The sequence below is a fragment of the Loxodonta africana genome, chromosome 7, assembly GCF_030014295.1.
Source record: "Loxodonta africana isolate mLoxAfr1 chromosome 7, mLoxAfr1.hap2, whole genome shotgun sequence".
NCBI lineage: Eukaryota > Metazoa > Chordata > Mammalia > Proboscidea > Elephantidae > Loxodonta > Loxodonta africana.
Window position 1 is genome coordinate 113,447,554 of NC_087348.1, and position 19,809 is coordinate 113,467,362.

The following is a 19,809-nucleotide window of genomic DNA, read 5'->3' on the forward strand; positions in this document are numbered from 1 at the left end:
CAGGGAAATCTACAGAGATAGATAATAGATTAGTGGTTGCTTAGGGATGCATTAGTGGCATCACTAGGGCTGGTGTCACCCAGTGTGGTAACTCATGGTGTCACACCCTTCCCCTCTGGGGGTGGGAGGGCCAGTCGGTGAACTCCCCCTGGTGGGAGGAGCAGCCCAGCCCTGCCCCACCCCGTCGCAAGGCCAAGTGTGGAGCCATAGCCTGCCCCTGCCCCTCCTGGCCCCACCCACTGGGGGGGCTCCCAGCAGCTCCTCCCCTCTCCCATTGGCCAACAGCAGGCACCACAGCCTGGCCACCCACAGTCCGACCACCGCCACCACCAGGGTGGTCGTGACAAGTATACCGACTGCGTGACACCAGCCCTATTGATTGGTGAGTGATAGGCAAGTGATAAATTGCCACACTGGGTAACACCAACCCTAGTGACTGGTGGGTGACACAGGGTGGTGACAAGGTTCCGCCCTGGATGACGGGTGACACCAACCCTAGTGATGCCACTGCCTTGGCGGCCTCTTCCCAAGTGGCCCCAGCCCAGCCCACTTGCTGCCACCCTGGACCCTGGGGTCATTTTGGTGTCACCCCCTCTGACACCACCCCCCCAGTGGTGCCACTGGAGTGCGTGACACGGAAGGATTGGGAAGTAGGAAGGTTATAGCTAAAGGGTAAGGAATTTCTTCTTGAGCTGATGAAAATGTTCTAAATATGGCTGTGGTGATGGTTGCACATTTATGAACATATCGAAAACCACTGAATTGTACTTTTTAAATGGGTGCATTGTATGCTGTGTGAATTATATCTCAATAAAGCTGTTACTAAAAAAAAAAAAAAACTACCCCTGTAGACCCGTGCATTTGGGCAGCTCAGTATCAGCTGTTTCTCTTTTGATTAAGAGAACATAGGGGCTTTAATGAAACTTAATGGAAATAGAGCTAAAGTTGTATCGCTAGCCCACTAATGCAACAGAAATGGAGCAAAGTTACATATAAGCAGAACTTTTCCTTTATTTTGTGCAGCACATATTTAGCTGTAGGTTGTTTGTCCTGATAAGGGTGGGAATGGGACAGGTAGTTTAAAGTGAGATAATTATTTATGTGTGGTTTTTCTATGGGACTTTCACAGTGTGGCTAGCTTGCTAATTTGTATGGATGTGCTAATACCTCCTCTGTGCAAGTCTGCGTGTGAGCCACGGAGATGCATAGACATGGCATTTGCCTGTGGGGAAGCCAATATGTTTGTTTTTAGTATATATAACTTTTACTAACTGCCTTTTATGTGAGGCACTATCCCAGGTACTTCAATTTCATTATTTCATTTCATCGTAGAATGACTCACCCACTTTACAAGTGTGGAAACTAAAAGTCAAATGCTGGATAATTAGGAAGTAGTAGAGCTGAGATTAGGGCCCTGGTGGCACAGTAGTTAAGTGCTCAGCTGCTAACCAAAAGGTCGGCGATTCTAATCCATCAGCTGCTCCTTGGAAACCCTATGGGGCAGTTCTGCTCTGCTGTATAGGGTCGCTATGAGTTGGAACTGACTTAACAGCGATGGGTTTTAGGGCTGAGATTTGGAACTAGGCCTCTTTGTTCCTCTCTGATTCCTGCTGGATCTTACTTGCCTGTGCATTAGAATCATTTAAGAAGCTTTAAAACAATACTGATGTCTGGGACCGAGACCTCAAGTACACTGATTTAATTAGCCTAGTGCGAGGCCTGAACAGTGAGGCTTTACAAAGCTCCCCCAGTGATTCCAATAAGAAGCCAACATTAAGAGCCATGGTGATTAAAACCTGTGTGCTCAAGGACAACTCTGGAGAGGGAGAAATGAAATTTGGAGAAGAAAACAGTGAGATATAAATAAAATAAGACCTCATTTCCTGAATACATGTCAGCTGATAATAGAAAACAGCAAGCCATGGGAGAAGACCTGGCCATCTGCTCTTGTAAAGATTACAGCCTAGAAACCCTTACGGGCTGGTTCTACTATGTTTTGTGTGGTCGCTCTGAGTAGAAATCCACTCAACCACACCTGACAACAACAACAGAGGGAAAAAAGAGGTCTGAAATGAAAAAATCTGCCATTTTGAAGCTGTATAAAATCAAGACGTGTTTAATAGCGACATTTCTAATGAATGGGGAATTCTCACCAGCAATAAGCGTTGACCAGAACATGTAAAGACCAGCTTGTACTTTTCCAGGTAAATCATCTGGAACAGAAGTAACACTAGTAATTTCTATTTCCTCTCATTTATTTCAGGAGAAATAAAAACTTACCAATGGAATATCCCTAAAAGGTCAGGCCCTGGGCCCTCTGACCCAAACTGTATTCCATGGGTTTACTATTCAACAGTAAACTTTGTGAAGGTAAGGTGGAAAGAACAATTAAAATACTTAAAGTAATATGGCTTTAAGTTGACAGTTGAATTCATCACAACTTGAGTGGGTATCTACTAAGACAGGTAATGATTAAAAGCAGTGGTCTCGACCACGGCTCACCAGCCAAATCCAGCAATCCCCATTCATGAGTTGAGTAGTTGCAGAGTTGAAAATATTTACTATCTGGCCCTTTACAGGAAGTTTGCTAACCCTTGGTTTAAAGTATGGGGGGAACAAATCAAAACCCCAAGGTTTCAATTACCAAACTTAGAATTTACAAAGTAATTTGAAGCAAAAATGATACGTAAATAGATAACAAAATAAAATTATCTTCTAGTATAATTTATACCGTGATTTTGGATGTGTAAAATCTATTAATTTTAAAGATATTACCATGGCTACCAGGGCTCAGGGGAAAAAAAGCAGACTCCAACCATAGTAATTGAAGCCACAAAGCTAGCTGAATGATGAATAGGCTAACTTCACTTGGAAATAAAAGGCAAAGATTCAATACTAATTTGAGTCAGATATGTGTACGTAAAACAACTACAGTCTTTAATTATACATTATAAACTAAAGTCCAAACTAAAGTCTTATCTGATACAAAATGTAAGAATTGCCCATTATAAAAAAGTAAAGGATTATCTTAACCTTTTTTTAATATAATAGATAGCTTGTGTTAATGTCCTTGAGTTGGACTGGATAGTGCTAGTATTCAGGAATTAGACATACAAGACACTTGATGAAATAAACTCAAAAAACTTTACATATTGTAATTATGGGAAACCACGTTTATTTTTGTTTATTCATTTGTATATCCTAACAAATATTTATTGTGCACTTGTTGTATGCAAATGACCCTACCAAGTATTGTAAGGATTACAAATAATACATGTTCAACCCATAACTATAATACAATTCTGGAGCTGGTTGAGTACCATGGACACAGTGGGATATCCAAGATAGTATAGGAGGCACTGGAAGACAGTCTTGGAAAAGACAGTATTATGAGCAAAGCGGAAGATATGAAAGTAAAAGTTGTGTTTGGGAAAAGTCGAGAGTCCATTTGGCTGTCATATAGGGTACAAAACAAGAGCAGTGGGGGAGCTTAAACTAGAAAAGTTCTTTGGGAAGTACATGGAGGGATTTAAAGACCTGTCAAAAGTTTGTACATTATTCGGTAGGCAATGAAAATCACAGGAGACTTCTAGATATGGGAGTGATAAGATTAATCTAATGATGGTCAGCAGGTTGGGCTGGAGGTGGGGTGAGCCAGAGATAGTGAGGAGTCAATTTCTAGACCAGGGTGAGGCATTGAGATCCCTCACTAGGATGAGGGCAGATGGAATGGAAAGGAAGTCACAGAATGGAGAGGCATTGTGAAGAGGAGGGAGAGAGTGGAAGGAAGATTTGACAGAAAACTGGATGGAAAAGGTGGGAAGAAAAAAGAATTAAACATTAAAATCAAGTTTTCCAACCTAAATGACAGGGAATATTATAGTGCTATTAAAAGAAATAGAGAATTTAGGAAGAGGAAGCGGTCTGAGAAAATAAATTCCATTTTAGACATGCTTAGTAGATTGCATTGCTGCAGGAAACACATCCAGGTAGAACATCTAAGTAGGCAGTTGGAAATGCAGGTGTTTTCCTTCAAAAGAGAGCTTGGGGCTGAATGACTTGACTTGGAGATCATCCATGGTCCCATAGCATTTAGTAATCACTACGTCCACTTTTACCTGTAGAAAGTGGAGTATAAGCATCTGTATAAAACTATATAGTCTCACTTGAAAAGCAAACAGTAAAATAGAGTAGAAATAAGCATTCATTTATTCAACAAGTATTGATTGAGGACTATCTATCTACTAGACATGAGGCAAGGTTCTGGGGACTCAGTAATTCCTGAGGGACTCTCAAAGTGTTACCCTGTAGTAAATTTTTAGGTACTTTCCTAAATTTTCATAAAGATATCCTTGATTCTCCAGGGCTTCTTTGTACCTATTTTCATGGCCAATAGTCTTTTTACAATGACTGCCCTACAAGCACTTGATTTATATTATTAAAGTATTTGAAGGCTCTTCTAATTCAATTTGTTTTTCTTTCAGGACACATATAGTGGTTTGATGGGTCCTCTGATTACATGCAGAGAAGGAGTGTTGAATGAAAAGGGAAGAAGAAGAGATGTTGATTATGAATTTGCTCTCTTGTTTTTGGTATTTAATGAGAATGAATCCTGGTATCTGGATGACAATATTAAGAAATATCTCAATAAAGATCCACGAGATTTTAAACACACCGATGATTTTGAGGAGAGCAACAAAATGCATGGTATATCAGGAGTTTAAAAAAGAAGACCATTGTGGAGATAAACCAAAAAAATATATATAAAAAACAAGCTCATGCAAATTCCTATAATTGTAGGAGGCCCCCAGCCTCCTTCTCTAAGCCTTTTCCCATACCCAGGGGCACTTGGACTGAAGAAAGTCCTCTAAAATTCTCCTTCAGAGTGAGGAAGCCTAGCCAATCGTTGGCTGGCAGCAAAGTCGTTGAGGTTTGGTCCAACTGTCTAGGGACCTTCATCCCTGAAAGGAGCCCTGGTGGTGCAGTGGTATGAAGTGGTCGGCTGCTAACCAAAAGATTGGCAGTTCAAACCCACCAGCTGCTTCGTGGGAGAAAGATGTGGCAGTCCACTTCTGTAAAGATTTATAGCCCTGGAAACCCTTTAGGGTCACTTCGAGTTGGAAACGAGATGACGGCAGTGGATTTGGTTTTGTTTGATTTATTTAATTCTGTATAATTTTTTTTCCGGTGGAAATAATATGTTCAAATTGACACATCCACACTTTCTCACCAAGAGCTCCTTTTTTGTGTGTGTGTGTGCTGGTGGCATGGTGGTGGTTAAGTGCTATGGCTGCTAACCAAAAGGTCAACAGTTCGAATCCACCAGGTGCTCCTTGGAAACTCTGTGGGGCAGTTCTACTCTGTCTTATAGGGTCGCAGTGAGTCAGAATCTCTCGACTGCAACAGTTGTTTTTTTTTTTTTTTTAGGTGAAGGTTTACAGAGCAAATTAGTTTGTTTCTCATTAAACAATTAATACACATATTGTTTTGTGACATTGGTTGCCAACCCAGTGACATGTCAACACTCTCCCCTTCTTGACCTTGGGTTCCCCATTTCCATTCATCCAGCTTTCCTGTCCCCTCCTGACTTCTTGTCCTTGCCCCTGGGCTGGTGTGACCATTTAGTCTCACATACATGGTTGTGCTACGTGCGTTATTGTTTGTTTTATGCTTCTGTCTAATCTTTGGCTGAAGGGTGAACTTCAGAAGTGACTTCAGTATTGAGTTAAAAGGGTATCGGGGGCCATACTATCAGGGTTTCTCCAGTGTCTGTCAGACCAGTAAGTCTGGTCTTTATTTGTGAGTTAGAATTTTGTTCTACATTTTTCTCCAGCTCTGTCTGGGGCCCTCTATTGTGATCCCTGTCAGAGCAGTCGGTGGTGGTAGCTGGGCATCATCTAGTTGTGCTGGAGTCAATCTGGCGGGGAATCTGGTAGTTGTGTTCCATTGGTTCTTTTCACCAAGAACTCTTTTTGACCAAGAGTGTTCAAGAAGATAGGCCTTGCCCGGTCTCAAAGCCAGTTAAATGCTTAGATTAGAGTAGGCTGATTCCAATTCAGCTACTCTTTCCCCTACCAAATTTGCTTCCCTCTCCTGAAAGTTTAGCATGCTCTATTTTTAATAAACATTTAGTAAACATTGTTATGTTAATGGATTCAGCCCAGGTAAAGCATTTCTTCCTTTGGAAATTCAGTCAGAAAAAAAAAAAAAAAATTTTTTTTTTTTAGGAACTTGCTCCAAACTTCTTCTTGTTTTGTGCTGTCAAGTAAATTCCAACTCATAGAGACCGTGTAGGACAGAGTAGAACTGCCTCATAGGTTTCCCAGGCTGTAATCTCTACAGGAGCAGGTTGCCAGGTCTTTTCTCCCATGGAGCCGATAGTGGGTTTTACCACCAACCTTTCAGTTAGTAGCCGAGTACTTAACTGTTGTGCCACCAGGGCTCCTTTTGCCCCAAACTAGCACTCAGAAAGTGAGCTACTAAAGAAATAGCTTCTGATTCATTCAGTTTTGATTTACAGAAACTTGATTTTTTTGTGTGCTTTAGTCTGCTTATCTGTAGAATGATATAAACCTGGCTACCTCACAAATGAGTTTGTAATCCATTCCCTAAAGAGAATATGTGGAGCAAACAAACAATCACAGCCACCCAAGATGTACTGTTAAAAACTAAAATACCATTTCTCTTTTCTGGTTCTCTTTGAATAAGGATTTCTTAGTAATCTGAATTTTGGACCTAGAATGGTGGCAGCACTGGTAAATGTGAGTGAGATTGTTACGTGTTTATCAGGCTGATGAAAATATTGGTAACCTAAAGATCTTCTTGGATCATTTCTAAAACCAGATTAAGTAATATGTGTCTCTTCACTAATCAAAGGCTTTTTTTTTTTTTTTTCTTTTTAACCTTCCTAGCTATTAATGGGAAGATATTTGGGAATCTCCATGGGCTCATAATGAATGAAGATTCAATGACAAACTGGTATTTGTTAGGAATTGGAAGTGAAGTGGACATACATACCATCCATTATCATGCTGAGAGCTTTCTTTTAAAAGTAAGTACAAGGAAAATGTTTGGAGGAAGATTTTTTGAACTAATCAATTTAATGTAATTTCACCATGAAATAAGAAGGTTACTTGGCCATAATGCTTGTGAGGGGTGGTGGTTCATTTTAGAGAACGGAACAGGATGATGTAATTATACCCTTCCCATGATACCCAAAAACCCATTGCTGTCGAGTTGATTCTGACTCATTTCTTTATATGTATTTTATTGTGCTTATAAAAACTCTCTGACTTTCAAATGAGAGTTTTCTCGTCAGTTAGATGGGGATGATCCTGACCACCCTGGTTTATACCATTAATATTGTAGATGAAAGCACCCATAGTATTTGTGGCCTTTTTGTTTATTGCTGTAAAAATACAAACAACAAAACATTTGCAAGTTCAACATTTTTTATGTGTACAGTTCAGTGACAACAATTACATCAATCATGCTGTGCAACCACTACCAATATCCATTGTCAGACTTCTATCACCATAAACAGAAACTCAGTGCTTCCTAAAAGCACTCATAGTATTTGGTTCCTTTTCCTTTCTGTTTTTCCTTTCCCTTTCTCTTTCTCTTTTCTGTGTGATTAGCTAACAGAATAGCCTTGCCCAGTAAAGGAGATACTTCTAGCCCTGGCTTAGGCCCCAAACTTTATCTTGACCCTTGTCCTAGTAATCTAGGCTGGACCATGTGTGACCTTCTGCCTCTCAGCATCAAGCTGAACCATATGGGTGGTGCTGGCTGCACAGTAGAGTCACTGGAGAGCTAGCTAAGACACAGTTTGCCAGGCCCTACCCCAGACCCACTGGATCAGAATTTCCAGGGGTAAGAACATCTGTCTTCTCAAGTTCTCAGTGCCGTCTGCAAAGAAGGAGAATAAAAAAGGATGATCGTATCTAATCTGTGCATAGATCCTTTTCTACATATAAAGGAATAAACAGCAACTTTCATAAAACCTCTAATAACCTCTTCCTTCTGTATATTTATTCAATATCAGTTGAGGATACTAAGTACTAGCCTATAATGGTTACAGAGTTTCATGTTGCAAATGGCTATGCTGTATTTCAGAATTTGGCTTTTTCAAACTACATTTTAAAAGTGTATTAAAAATCTAATAAAGAAGCAGACCATGACTGCTTCTACAACTCCCCAAACTAAAGAATCAAAATCTTTCTCAAATGAAGATACAATCCTGGAATTGCCAGATACAGAAAATAAAAAACTAATTTACAGAATGCTTCAAGACATCAGGGATGACCTCAGAAATGAAATAAGGCTATCTGCAGAAAAAGCCAAGGAACACACTGATAAAGCAATTGAAGAGCTCAAAAACATTATTCAAGAACATAGTGGAAAAATTAATCAGTTGCAAGAATCAATAGAGAGACAGCATTCAGAAATCCAAAAGATTAACAATAAAATTACAGAATTAGACAATGCAATAGGAAGTCAGAGGAGCAGACTTGAGCAATTAGAATGCAGAGTGGGAGATCTGGAGGACCAGGGAATTAACACCAATATAGCTGAAAAAAAAAATCAGATAAAAGAATTTTAAAAAATGAAGAAACCCTAAGAATCATGTGGGACTCTATCAATAAGAATAACTGGCGTGTGAATGGAGTCCCAGAACAGGGAGGGATAACAAAACACAGAGAGAATAGTTGAAGATCTGTTGATAGAAAACTTCCCTGACATCGTGAAAGACAAAAGGATATCTATCCAAGATGCTTATCGAACCCCATTTAAGATTGATCCAAAAAGAAAATCACCAAGACGTATTATCATCAAACTTGCCAAAACCAAAGATAAAGAGAAAATTTTAAAAGCAGCCAGGGAGAAAAGAAAGGTCTCCTACAATGGAGAATCAATAAGAATAAGTTCAGACTACTCAGCAGAAACCATGCAGGCAAGAAGGCAATGGGATGACATATACAGAGCACTGAAGGAGAAAAACTGCCAGTCAAGGATCATATATCCAGCAAAACTCTCTCTGAAATATGAAGGCGGAATTAAGACATTTACAGATAAACACAAGCTTAGAGAATTTGCAAAAACCAAACCAAAGCTACAAGAAATACTAAAGGAAATTCTTTGGTCAGAAAACCAATAATATCAGATATCAGCACAACACAAGGTCACAAAACAGAGCATCCTGATATCAACTCAAATAGGGAAATCACAAAAACAAATTAAGATTAATTAAAAAGAAAAAAAAAGCTCATAACACGGAATCATTGAAGTCAATATGTAAAAGATCACAATAATCAAAAAGAGGGACTAAATACAGGTGGCATAGAACTGCCATATGGAGAGTGATACAAGGCGATATAGGAAAATACAAGTTAGGTTTTTACTTAGAAAAATAGGGGTAAATATTAAGGTAACCACAAAGAGGTATAACAACTCCATAACTCAAAATAAAAACCAAGAAAAATGTAACGACTCAGCAAACATAAAGTCAAATACTACGAAAATGAGGAACACCCAATTTACAAAGAAAAACATCTCAGCACAAAGAAGTAAGTGGAAAAATGAAATTGTCAACAACACACATGAAAAGGTATCAAAATGACAACACTAAACACATATCTATAATTACGCTGAATGTAAATGGACTAAACGCACCAATAAAGAGACAGCGAGTCTCAGACTGGGTAAAGAAACACGATCCGTCTATATGCTGCCTACAAGAGACACACCTTAGACTTAGAGATACAAACAAACTAAAACTCAAAGCATGGAAAAAAATATATCAAGCAAACAATAAGCAAAAAAGAGCAGGAGTAGCAATATTAATTTCTGACAAAATAGACTTTAAAGTTAAATCCACCACAAAGGATGAAGAAGGACACTACATAATGATAAAAGGGACAATTGACCAGGAAGATATAACCATATTAAATATTTATGCACCCAATGACAGGGCTGCAAGATACATAAAACAAATTTTAACAGAACTGAAAACTGAGATAGACACCTCCACAATTATAGTAGGAGACTTCAACACACCACTTTCGGAGAAGGACAGGACATCCAGTAAGAAGCTCAACAGAGACACGGAAGACCTAATTACAACCATCAACCAACTTGACATCATTGACTTACACAGAACTCTCCACCCAACTGCTGCAAAGTATACTTTTTTTTCCAGTGCACATGGAACATTCTCTAGAATAGACCACATATTAGGTCATAAAACAAACCTTTGCAGAATCCAAAACATCAAAATATTACAAAGCATCTTCTCAGACCACAAGGCCATAAAAGTGGAAATCAATAACAGAAAAATTAGGGAAAAGAAATCAAATACTTGGAAACTGAACAATACCCTGCTGAAAAAAGACTGGGTGATAGAAGACATTAAGGAGGGAATAAAGAAATTCATAGAATGCAATGAGAATGAAAATACTTCCTATCAAAACCTCTGGGACACAGCAACAGCAGTGCTCAGAGGTCAATTTATATCGATAAATGCACACATACAAAAAGAAGAAAGAACCAAAATCAGAGAACTGTCCCTACAACTTGAACAAATAGAAAATGAGCAACAAAAGAATCCATCAGTTACCAGAAGAAAACAAATAATAAAAATTAGAGCTGAACTAAATGAATTAGAGAACAGAAAAACAATCGAAAGAATTAACAAAGACAAAAGCTGGTTCTTTGAAAAAATTAACAAAATTGATAAACCATTGGCTAGACTGACTAAAGAAATACAGGAAAGGAAACAAATAACCCGAATAAGAAATGAGATGGGCCACATCACAACAGACCCAACTGAAATTAAAAGAATCATATCAGATTATTACAAAAAATTGTACTCTAACAAGTTTGCAAACCTAGAAGAAATGGATGAATTCCTGGAAAAACACTACCTACCTAAACTAACACAATCAGAAATAGAACAACTAAATAGACCCATTGCAAAAAAAGAGAATTGAAACGGTAATCAAAAAACTCCCAACAAAAAAAAGCCCCGGCCTGGATGGCTTTACCGCAGAGTTCTACCAAACTTTCAGAGAAGAGTTAACACCACTACTACTAAAGGTATTTCAAAGCATAGAAAATGACGGAATACTACCTAACTCATTCTATGAAGCCACCATCTCCCTGATACCAAAACCAGGTAAAGACATCACAAAAAAAGAAAATTACAGGCCTATATCCCTCATGAACATAGATGCAAAAATCCTCAACAAAATTCTAGCCAATAGAATTCAACAACATATCAAAAAAATAATCCACCACGACCAAGTGGGATTTATACCAGGTATGCAAGGCTGGTTTAATATTAGAAAAACCATTAATGTAATCCACCATATAAATAAAACAAAAGACAAAAACCACACGATCTTTTATCAATTGATGCAGAAAAGGCATTTGACAAAGTCCAACACCCATTTATGATAAAAACTCTCACCAAAGTAGGAATTGAAGGAAAATTCCTCAACATAATAAAGGGCATCTATACAAAGCCAACAGCCAGCATCACTCTAAATGGAGAGAACCTGAAAGCATTTCCCTTGAGAACGGGAACCAGACAAGGATGCCCTTTATCACTGCTCTTATTTGACATTGTGCTAAAGGTCCTAGCCAGAGCAATTAGGCTAGACAAAGAAATAAAGGGCATCCGGATTGGCAAGGAGGAAGTAAAATTATGTCTATTTGCAGATGACATGATCTTATACACAGAAAACCCTAAGGAATCCTCCAGAAAACTGCTGAAACTAAGAGTTTGGCAGAGTCTCAGGTTATAAGATAAACATACAAAAATCACTTGGATTTCTCTACACCAACAAAAAGAATATCAAAGAGGAAATCACCAAATCAATACCATTCACAGTAGCCCCCAAGAAGGTAAAATACTTAGGAATAAATCTTACCAAAGATGTAAAAGACCTCTATAAAGAAAACTACAAAGTACTACTACAAGAAACTAAAAAGGACCTACTTAAGTGGAAAAACATACCTTGCTCATGGATAGGAAGACTTAACATAGTAAAAATGTCTATTCTACCAAAAGCCATCTATACATACAATGCACTTCCGATCCAAATTCCAATGACATTTTTTAATGTGATGGAGAAACAAATCACCAATTTCATATGGAAGGGAAAGAAGCCTCGGATAAGTAAAGCATTACTGAAAAAGAAGAAGAAAGTGGGAGGCCTCACTCTACCTGATTTTAGAACATATTATACAGCCACAGTAGTCAAAACAGCCTGGTACTGGTACAACAATACGCACATAGACCAATGGAACAGAATTGAGAACCCAGATATAAATCCATCCATATATGAGCCGCTGATATTTGACAAAGGCCCACTGTCAGTTAACTGGGGAAAAGATAGTCTTTTTAAGAAATGGTGCTGGCATAACTGGATATCCATTTGCAAAAAAATGAAACAGGACCCATACCTCACACCATGCACAAAAACTAACTCCAAGTGGATCAAACACCTAAACATAAAGACTAAAACGATAAAGATCATGGAAGAAAAAATAGGGACAACCTTAGGAGCCCTAATACAAGGCATAAACAGAATACAAAACATTACCAAAAATGACGAAGAGAAACCAGATAACTGGGAGCCCCTAAAAATCAAACACCTATGCTCATCCAAAGACTTCACCAAAAGAGTAAAAAGACCACCTACAGATTGGGAAAAAGTTTTCAGCTATGACATCTCCAAACAGCGCCTGATCTCTAAAATCTATATGATTCTGTTAAAACTCAACCACAAAAAGACAAACAACCCAATCAAGAAGTGGGCAAAGGATATGAACACACACTTCACTAAAGAAGATATTCAGGCAGCTAACAGATACATGAGAAAATGCTCTCGATCATTAGCCATTAGAGAAATGCAAATTAAAACTACGATGAGATTCCATCTCACTCCAACAAGGCTGGCATTAATCCAAAAAACACAAAATAATAAATGTTGGAGAGGCTGCGGAGAGATTGGAACTCTTATACACTGCTGGTGGGAATGTAAAATGGTACAACCACTTTGGAAATCTATCTGGCGTTTTCTTAAACAGTTAGAAATAGAACTACCATACAACCCAGAAATCCCACTCCTCAGAATATACCTTAGAGAAATAAGAGCCTTCACACGAACAGATATATGCACACCCATGTTTATTGCAGCACTGTTTACAATAGCAAAAAGCTGGAAGCAACCAAGGTGTCCATCTACGGATGAATGGTTAAATAAATTGTGGTATATTCACACAATGGAATACTATGCATCGATAAAGAACAGTGACGAATCTGTGAAACATTTCATAACATGGAGGAACCCGGAAGGCATAATGCTAAGCGAAATTAGTCAGAGGCAAAAGTACAAATATTGTATAAGACCACTATTATAAGATCTGGAGAAATAGAAAAAACGGAGAAGAACACATACTTTTGTGGTTACGAGGAGGGGAGGGAGAAAAAACGGAGAAGAACACATACTTTTGTGGTTATGAGTGGGAGAGGGTTATTTACTGATTAGTTAGTAGATAAGAACTACTTTAGGTGAAGGGAAGGACAATACTCAATACAGGGAAGGTCAGCTCAACTGGACTGGACCAAAAGCAAAGAAGTTTCCGGGATAAACTTAATGCCTCAAAGGTCAGCAGAGCAAGGGCGGGGGTTTGTGGACTATGGCTTAAGGGGACTTCTAAGTCAATTGGCAAAATAATTCTATTATGAAAACATTCTGCATCCCACTTTGAAATGTGGCATCTGGGGTCTTAAATGCTAACAAGCGGCCACCTAAGATGCTTCAGTTGGTCTCAACCCACCTGTATCAATGGAGAATGAAGAACACCAAGGTCACACGATAATTATGAGCCCAGGAGACAGAAAGGGCCACATGAACCAGAGACTTACATCATTCTGAGACCAGAAGAACTAGGTGGTGCCCGGCCACAACCAATTACTGCCCTGACAGGGAACACAACAGAGAACCCCTGAGGGAGCAGGAGATCAGTGGGATGCAGACCCCAAATTCTCATAAAAAGACCAGACTTAATGGTCTGACTGAGACTAGAGGAATCCCAGCAGTCATGGTCCTCAAACCGTCTGTTGGCCCAGGAGAGGAACCATTCCCGAAGACAACTCATCAGACATGGAAGGGACTGGACAATGGGTAGGAGAGAGATGCTGATGAAGAGTGAGCTACTTGTATCAGGTGGACACTTGAGACTGTGTTGGCATTTCCTGTCTGGAGGGGAGATAGGAGGGTAGAGAGGGTTAGAAACTGGCAAAATTATCACGAAAGGAGAGACTGGAAGGGCTGACTCATTCGGGGGAGAGTAAGTGGGAGTATGGAGTAAGGTGTATATAAGCTTATATGTGACAGACTGACTTGATTTGTAAATGTTCACTTACAGCTCAGTAAAAATTATTATAAAAAAAAGTGTATTAAAAATCTAAAAACAGTTCAGGAGATCAGGCAATATGCAGAACAAGCCAAGGAACACACAGATAAAGTAGTTGAAGAAATGAAAAAGGTTATTGAAGAACATAATAAAAAATTTAATAAGCCGCAAAAATCCATAGAGAGACAGCAATCCGAAATTCAGAAGATCAAGAATAAAATTACAGAATTAGACAACTCACTAGAAAGTCAGAGGAGCAGAATTGAGCAACTGGAAGGCAGAATTGGTGAACTTGAAGATAAAGCACTTGGCACCAATGTATTTTAAGAAAAATACATAAAATAATTAAAAAAAATGAAGAAACCTTAAGAATCATGTGGGACTCTATCAAGAGAAATAACCTATGAGTGATCGGAGTACCAGAACAGAGAGGAATAACAGAAAATACAGAGAGAATTCTTTAAGACTTGGGGGCAGAAAACTTCCCTGATATCGTCAAAGATGAGAAGATATCTATCCAAGATGCTCATCAAACTCCACATAAGGTAGATTTTAAAAAGAAAGTCTCCAAGATATATTATAATCAAACTTGCCAAAACCAAAGATAAAGAGAGAATTTTAAGAGCAGCTAGGGATAAATGAAAAGTCACCTACAAAGGAGAGTCAATAAGAATAAGCTCAGACCACTCGGCAGAAACCACGCAGGCAAGAAGGCAACGGGATGACTTATATAAAGCATTGAAGGAAAAAAATTGCCAACCAAGAATTATATATCCAGCAAAATATCTCTCACATATGACAGTGAAATTAGGACATTTCCAGATAAACAGAAGTTTAGGGAATTTATAAAAACCAAACCAAAACTACAAGAAATACTACAGGGAGTTCCTTGGTTAGAAAATCAATAATATCAGGTATCAACCTGAGACTAGTACACTGGACAGAGCAATCAGATGTCAACCCAGACAGGGAAATCATAAAAATAAATCAAGATTAAAAAAAAAGCTCAAAACAGAGAAACAGCGATGTCATTATGTAAAAGAAGACAATATCAAAACAATAAAGAGAAACTAAGAAATGTAGTCATAGATCTTTCATACGGAGAGGAAGACAAGGCAATACAAAGAAATAAAAGTTAGATTCAACCTTAGAAAAATAGGGGTAAATATTAAGGTAACCACAAAGGAGACAAACTATCCTACACATCAAAATAAAATACAAGAAAAAAATAGACGCAGCAGGAATAAAATCAACAACAACGTATATGAGGAAAGGATGATATATAAAGAAAAACTACTCAGCACAGAAGATTAAGTGGGAAAAAGAAACTGTCAACAACACACAAAAAAGACATCAAAATGACAACACTAAATTCATACCTATCCATAGTTACGCTGATGTAAATGGACTAAATGCACCAATAAAGAGACAGGAGTGGCCGGGTGGATTAAAAAACATGATCCGTCCAGAGGTAGAACAACTAAATAGACCCATAACAAAAGAAGAGATTGAAAAGGTAATCAAAAAAACTTCCAACAAAAAAACCCCTGGCCCTGACGGCTTCACTGCAGAGTTCTACCAAACTTTCAGAGAAGAAGTAACACCACTACTACTAAAGATATTTCAGAGCATAGAAGAGGACGGAATACTCCCAAATTCATTCCATGAAGCCACAGTATCCCTGGTACCTAAAGCAGGACAAGACACCACAGAAAAAGAAAATTACAGACCTATATCCCTCATGAACTTAGATGAAAAAATCTTCACCAAAATTCTAGCCAATAGAATTCAACAACATATCAAAAAAATAATTCACCATGACCAAGTGGGATTCATACTAGGTATACAGGGATGGTTCAAGATTAGAAAAACAATTAATGTAATCCATCATATAAATAAAACAAAAGACAAAATCACATGATTTTATCAATTGATACAGAAAAGGCATTTGACAAAGTTCAACAACGATTCATGATAAAAACTCTCAGCAAAATAGGAATAGAAGGAAAATTCCTCAACATAATGAAGGGCATTTATACAAAGTCAATAGCCAACATCATTCTAAATGGAGAGAGTCTGAAAGCATTCCCCTTGAGATCAGGAACCAGACAAGGATGCCCTTTATTACCACTCTTATTCAACATTGTGCTGGAGGTGCTAGCCAGAACAATTATGCAAGAAAAAGAAATAAAGGGCATCCAGATTGGCAAGAAGGAAGTAAAAGTATCTCTTGTTGCAGATGACATGATCTTATACCCAGAAAACCCGAAGGAATCCTCAAGAAAACTACTGAAACTAATAGAAGAGTTCAGCAGAGCATCAGGATACAAGATAAACATACAAAAATCAGTTGCATTCCTCTACACCAACAAAAAAGAACATCGAAGAGGAAATCACCAAATCAATACCATTTACAGTAGCCCCCAGGAAGATAAAGTACTTGGGAATAAATCTTACCAGAGATGCAAAAGACCTATACAAAGAAAATTCCAAAACGCTACTGCAAGAAACCCAAAGAGACCTACATAAGTGGAAAAACATTCCTTGCTCATGGATAGGAATACTTAACATTGCCTATTCTACCAAAAGCGATCTATAGATACGATGCAATTCTGATCCAAATTCTAATGACATTTTTTAATGAGATGGAGAGACAAATCACCATCTTCATACGGAAGGGAAAGAGGCCACGGATCAGTAAAGCATTTCTGAAAAAGAAGAAGAAAGTGGGAGGCATTACTCTACCTGATTTTAGAACCTATTATACAGCCACAGTAGTCAAAGCAGCCTGGTACTGGTACAATAACAGATACACAAACCAATGGAACAGAATTGAGAATCCATCCACATATGAGCAGTTGATATTTGACAAAGGCCCAAAGTCAGTTAAATGGGAAAAAGACAGCCTTTTAAACAAATGGTGCTGGCATAACTGGATATCCATCTGCAAAAAAATAAAACAAGACCCATACCTCACTCCATGCACAAAAACGAGCTCAAAATGGGTCAAAGACCTAAATATAAAATCTAAAACGATAAAGATCATGGAAGAAAAAATAGGGACAATATTAGGAGCCCTAATACATGGCATAAACAGTATACAAAACATTGCTAACAATGCGGAAGAGAAACTAGATAACTGGGGCCTCCTAAAAATCAAACACCTATGCTCATCCAAAGACTTCACCAAAAGAGTATAAAGACTACCTACAGACTGGGAAAACGTTTTTAGCTATTATGTTTCCGATCAGTGGCTGATCTCTAAAATCTACATGATACTGCAAAAACTCAACTACAAAAAGACAAATAACCCAATTAAAAAATGGGCAAAAGAACAGGCACTTCATTAAAGAAGATGTTCAGATAGCTAACAGATACATGAGGAAATGCTCACAATCAAAAAAAAAAAAAATTAGCCATTACAGAAATGCAAATCAAAACTACAATGAGATTCCATCTCACTCCAACAAGGCTGGCATTAATCCAAAAAACACACAAAAAAATAAATGTTGGAGAGGTTGTGGATAGACTGGAACACTTATACACTGCTGGTAGGAGTGTAAAATGGTACAACCACTTTGGAAATCGATTTTTAACTCCTTAAAAAGCTAGAAATAGAACTACCATACGATCCAGCAGTCCCTCTCCTTGGAATATATCCTACAGAAATAAGAGCCTTTACACAAACAGATATATGCACACCCATGTTCATTGCAGCACTGTTTATAATAGCAAAAAGATGGAAGCAACCAAGGTGCCCATCGACGGATGAATGTGTGAATAAATTATGGTATATTCACACAATGGAATACTACACATCATTAAGAACAGTGATGAATCTGTGATACATTTCATAACATGAAGGAATCTGGAAGGTATTAGGCTGAGTGAAATTGGTCAGTTGCAAAAGGACAAATATTGTATAAGACCACTATTCTAAGAACTGGAGAAATAGTTTAAACAGAGAAGAAAATATTCTTTGATGGTTACGAGAGAGGGGAGGAAGGGAGGGAGGGAGGGAGGGAGGGAGGTATGGAGAGGGGTATTCACTAATTAGATAGTAGATAAGAACTATTTTAGGTGAAGGGAAAGACAACACTCAGTACTGGCGAGGTCAGCACAACTGGACTAAACCAAAAGCAAAGAACTTTCCTGAATAAACTGAATAGCAGGGCCAGGGGTTTTGGGACCACTGTTTCAGGGGACATCTGAGTCAATTGACATAATATAATCCATTAAGAAAACATTCTGCATCCCACTTTGGAGAGTGATGTCTGGGGTCTTAAACGCTAGCAAGCAGCCATCTAAGATGCTTCAATTGGTCTCATCTTACCTGGAGCAAAGGAGAATGAAAAACACCACAGACACAAGGTAATTATGAGCCCAAGAGACAGAAATGGCCACATAAACCAGAGACTACATCAGCCTGAGACCAGAAGAACTAGATGGCACTCAGCTACAACCAAATACTGCCCTGACAGGGAACAGAACACAGAACTCCTGAGAGAGCAGGTGAGCAGTGGGATGCAGACCCTAAATTCTCATAAAAAGGCCAGACTTAATGGTCTGACTGAGACTAGAAGGACCTCGGTGGTCATGGTCCCCAGACCTTCTGTTAGCCCAAGACAGGGACCTTTCCCAAAGCCAACTCCTCAGACAGGGATTAGACTCGACAATGGGATAGAAAATGATACTGGTGAAGAATGGGTTTCTTGGATCAAGTAGACGCATGCAACCATGTTGGCATCTCCTATCTGAAGGGGAGATGAGAGGGCAGACGGGGTCAGAAGCTGGCCTAATGGGCATGAAAAGAGATAGTGGAGGGAAGGAGCATGCTGTCTAGCAATTAGGAATATATAGCAAAGTGTATATAAATGTTTGTGTGAGAGACTGACTTGATTTGTAAACTTTCACTTAAAGCATGATAAAAAAAAAAAACAAGGAAACAAACAAACAAACAAAAATCTAAAAACATAGTGAACTAAAACGCCAAACATTTATTATCTCATGGTTTCCCTGAGTCAGGAATCTGGCAGTAGTATAGCTGGGTGGTTCTGATTCAGCATTTCTCATGAGGCCGCAATGAAGATGTCAGCTGTGGCTACAGCCATCAGAGATTTAACTGGGGCTGGAGGATCTACTTCCAAGCTCACTCACATGGCTGTTGATTGGAGGCTTCAGTTCCTTGCCATGTGTGTATAACATGGGAGCTGGTTATCCCCGGAGTAAGTGACCCAAGTAGAGTGAGAGGGCCTAAGACAGAAGCGGTGGTCTTAGCCATATAGACCAACTCTCATGCAATATAGGAGGGGCCTGCAAAGGTTATGAATATGAGGAGGCAAGAATCATTGGGGGTGATCATGCAGGCTGATTACCACAAGGTTT

The 19,809-nt window shown here is 38.7% G+C and overlaps 1 protein-coding gene across 1 annotated transcript in view; it reads left to right on the forward strand.

Annotated features, from left to right (window-relative positions):
- The window catches only part of HEPHL1 (hephaestin like 1), a 109,657-nt gene that overhangs the window by 86,027 nt on the left and 3,821 nt on the right, over positions 1-19,809 (forward strand). Inside the window, exons 15-17 of the mRNA XM_064288828.1 lie at positions 2,264-2,370; positions 4,485-4,707; positions 6,912-7,051. Of these exons, the coding sequence (XP_064144898.1) occupies positions 2,264-2,370; positions 4,485-4,707; positions 6,912-7,051 (470 nt within the window). The remainder of the gene's footprint in view (positions 1-2,263; positions 2,371-4,484; positions 4,708-6,911; positions 7,052-19,809) is intronic.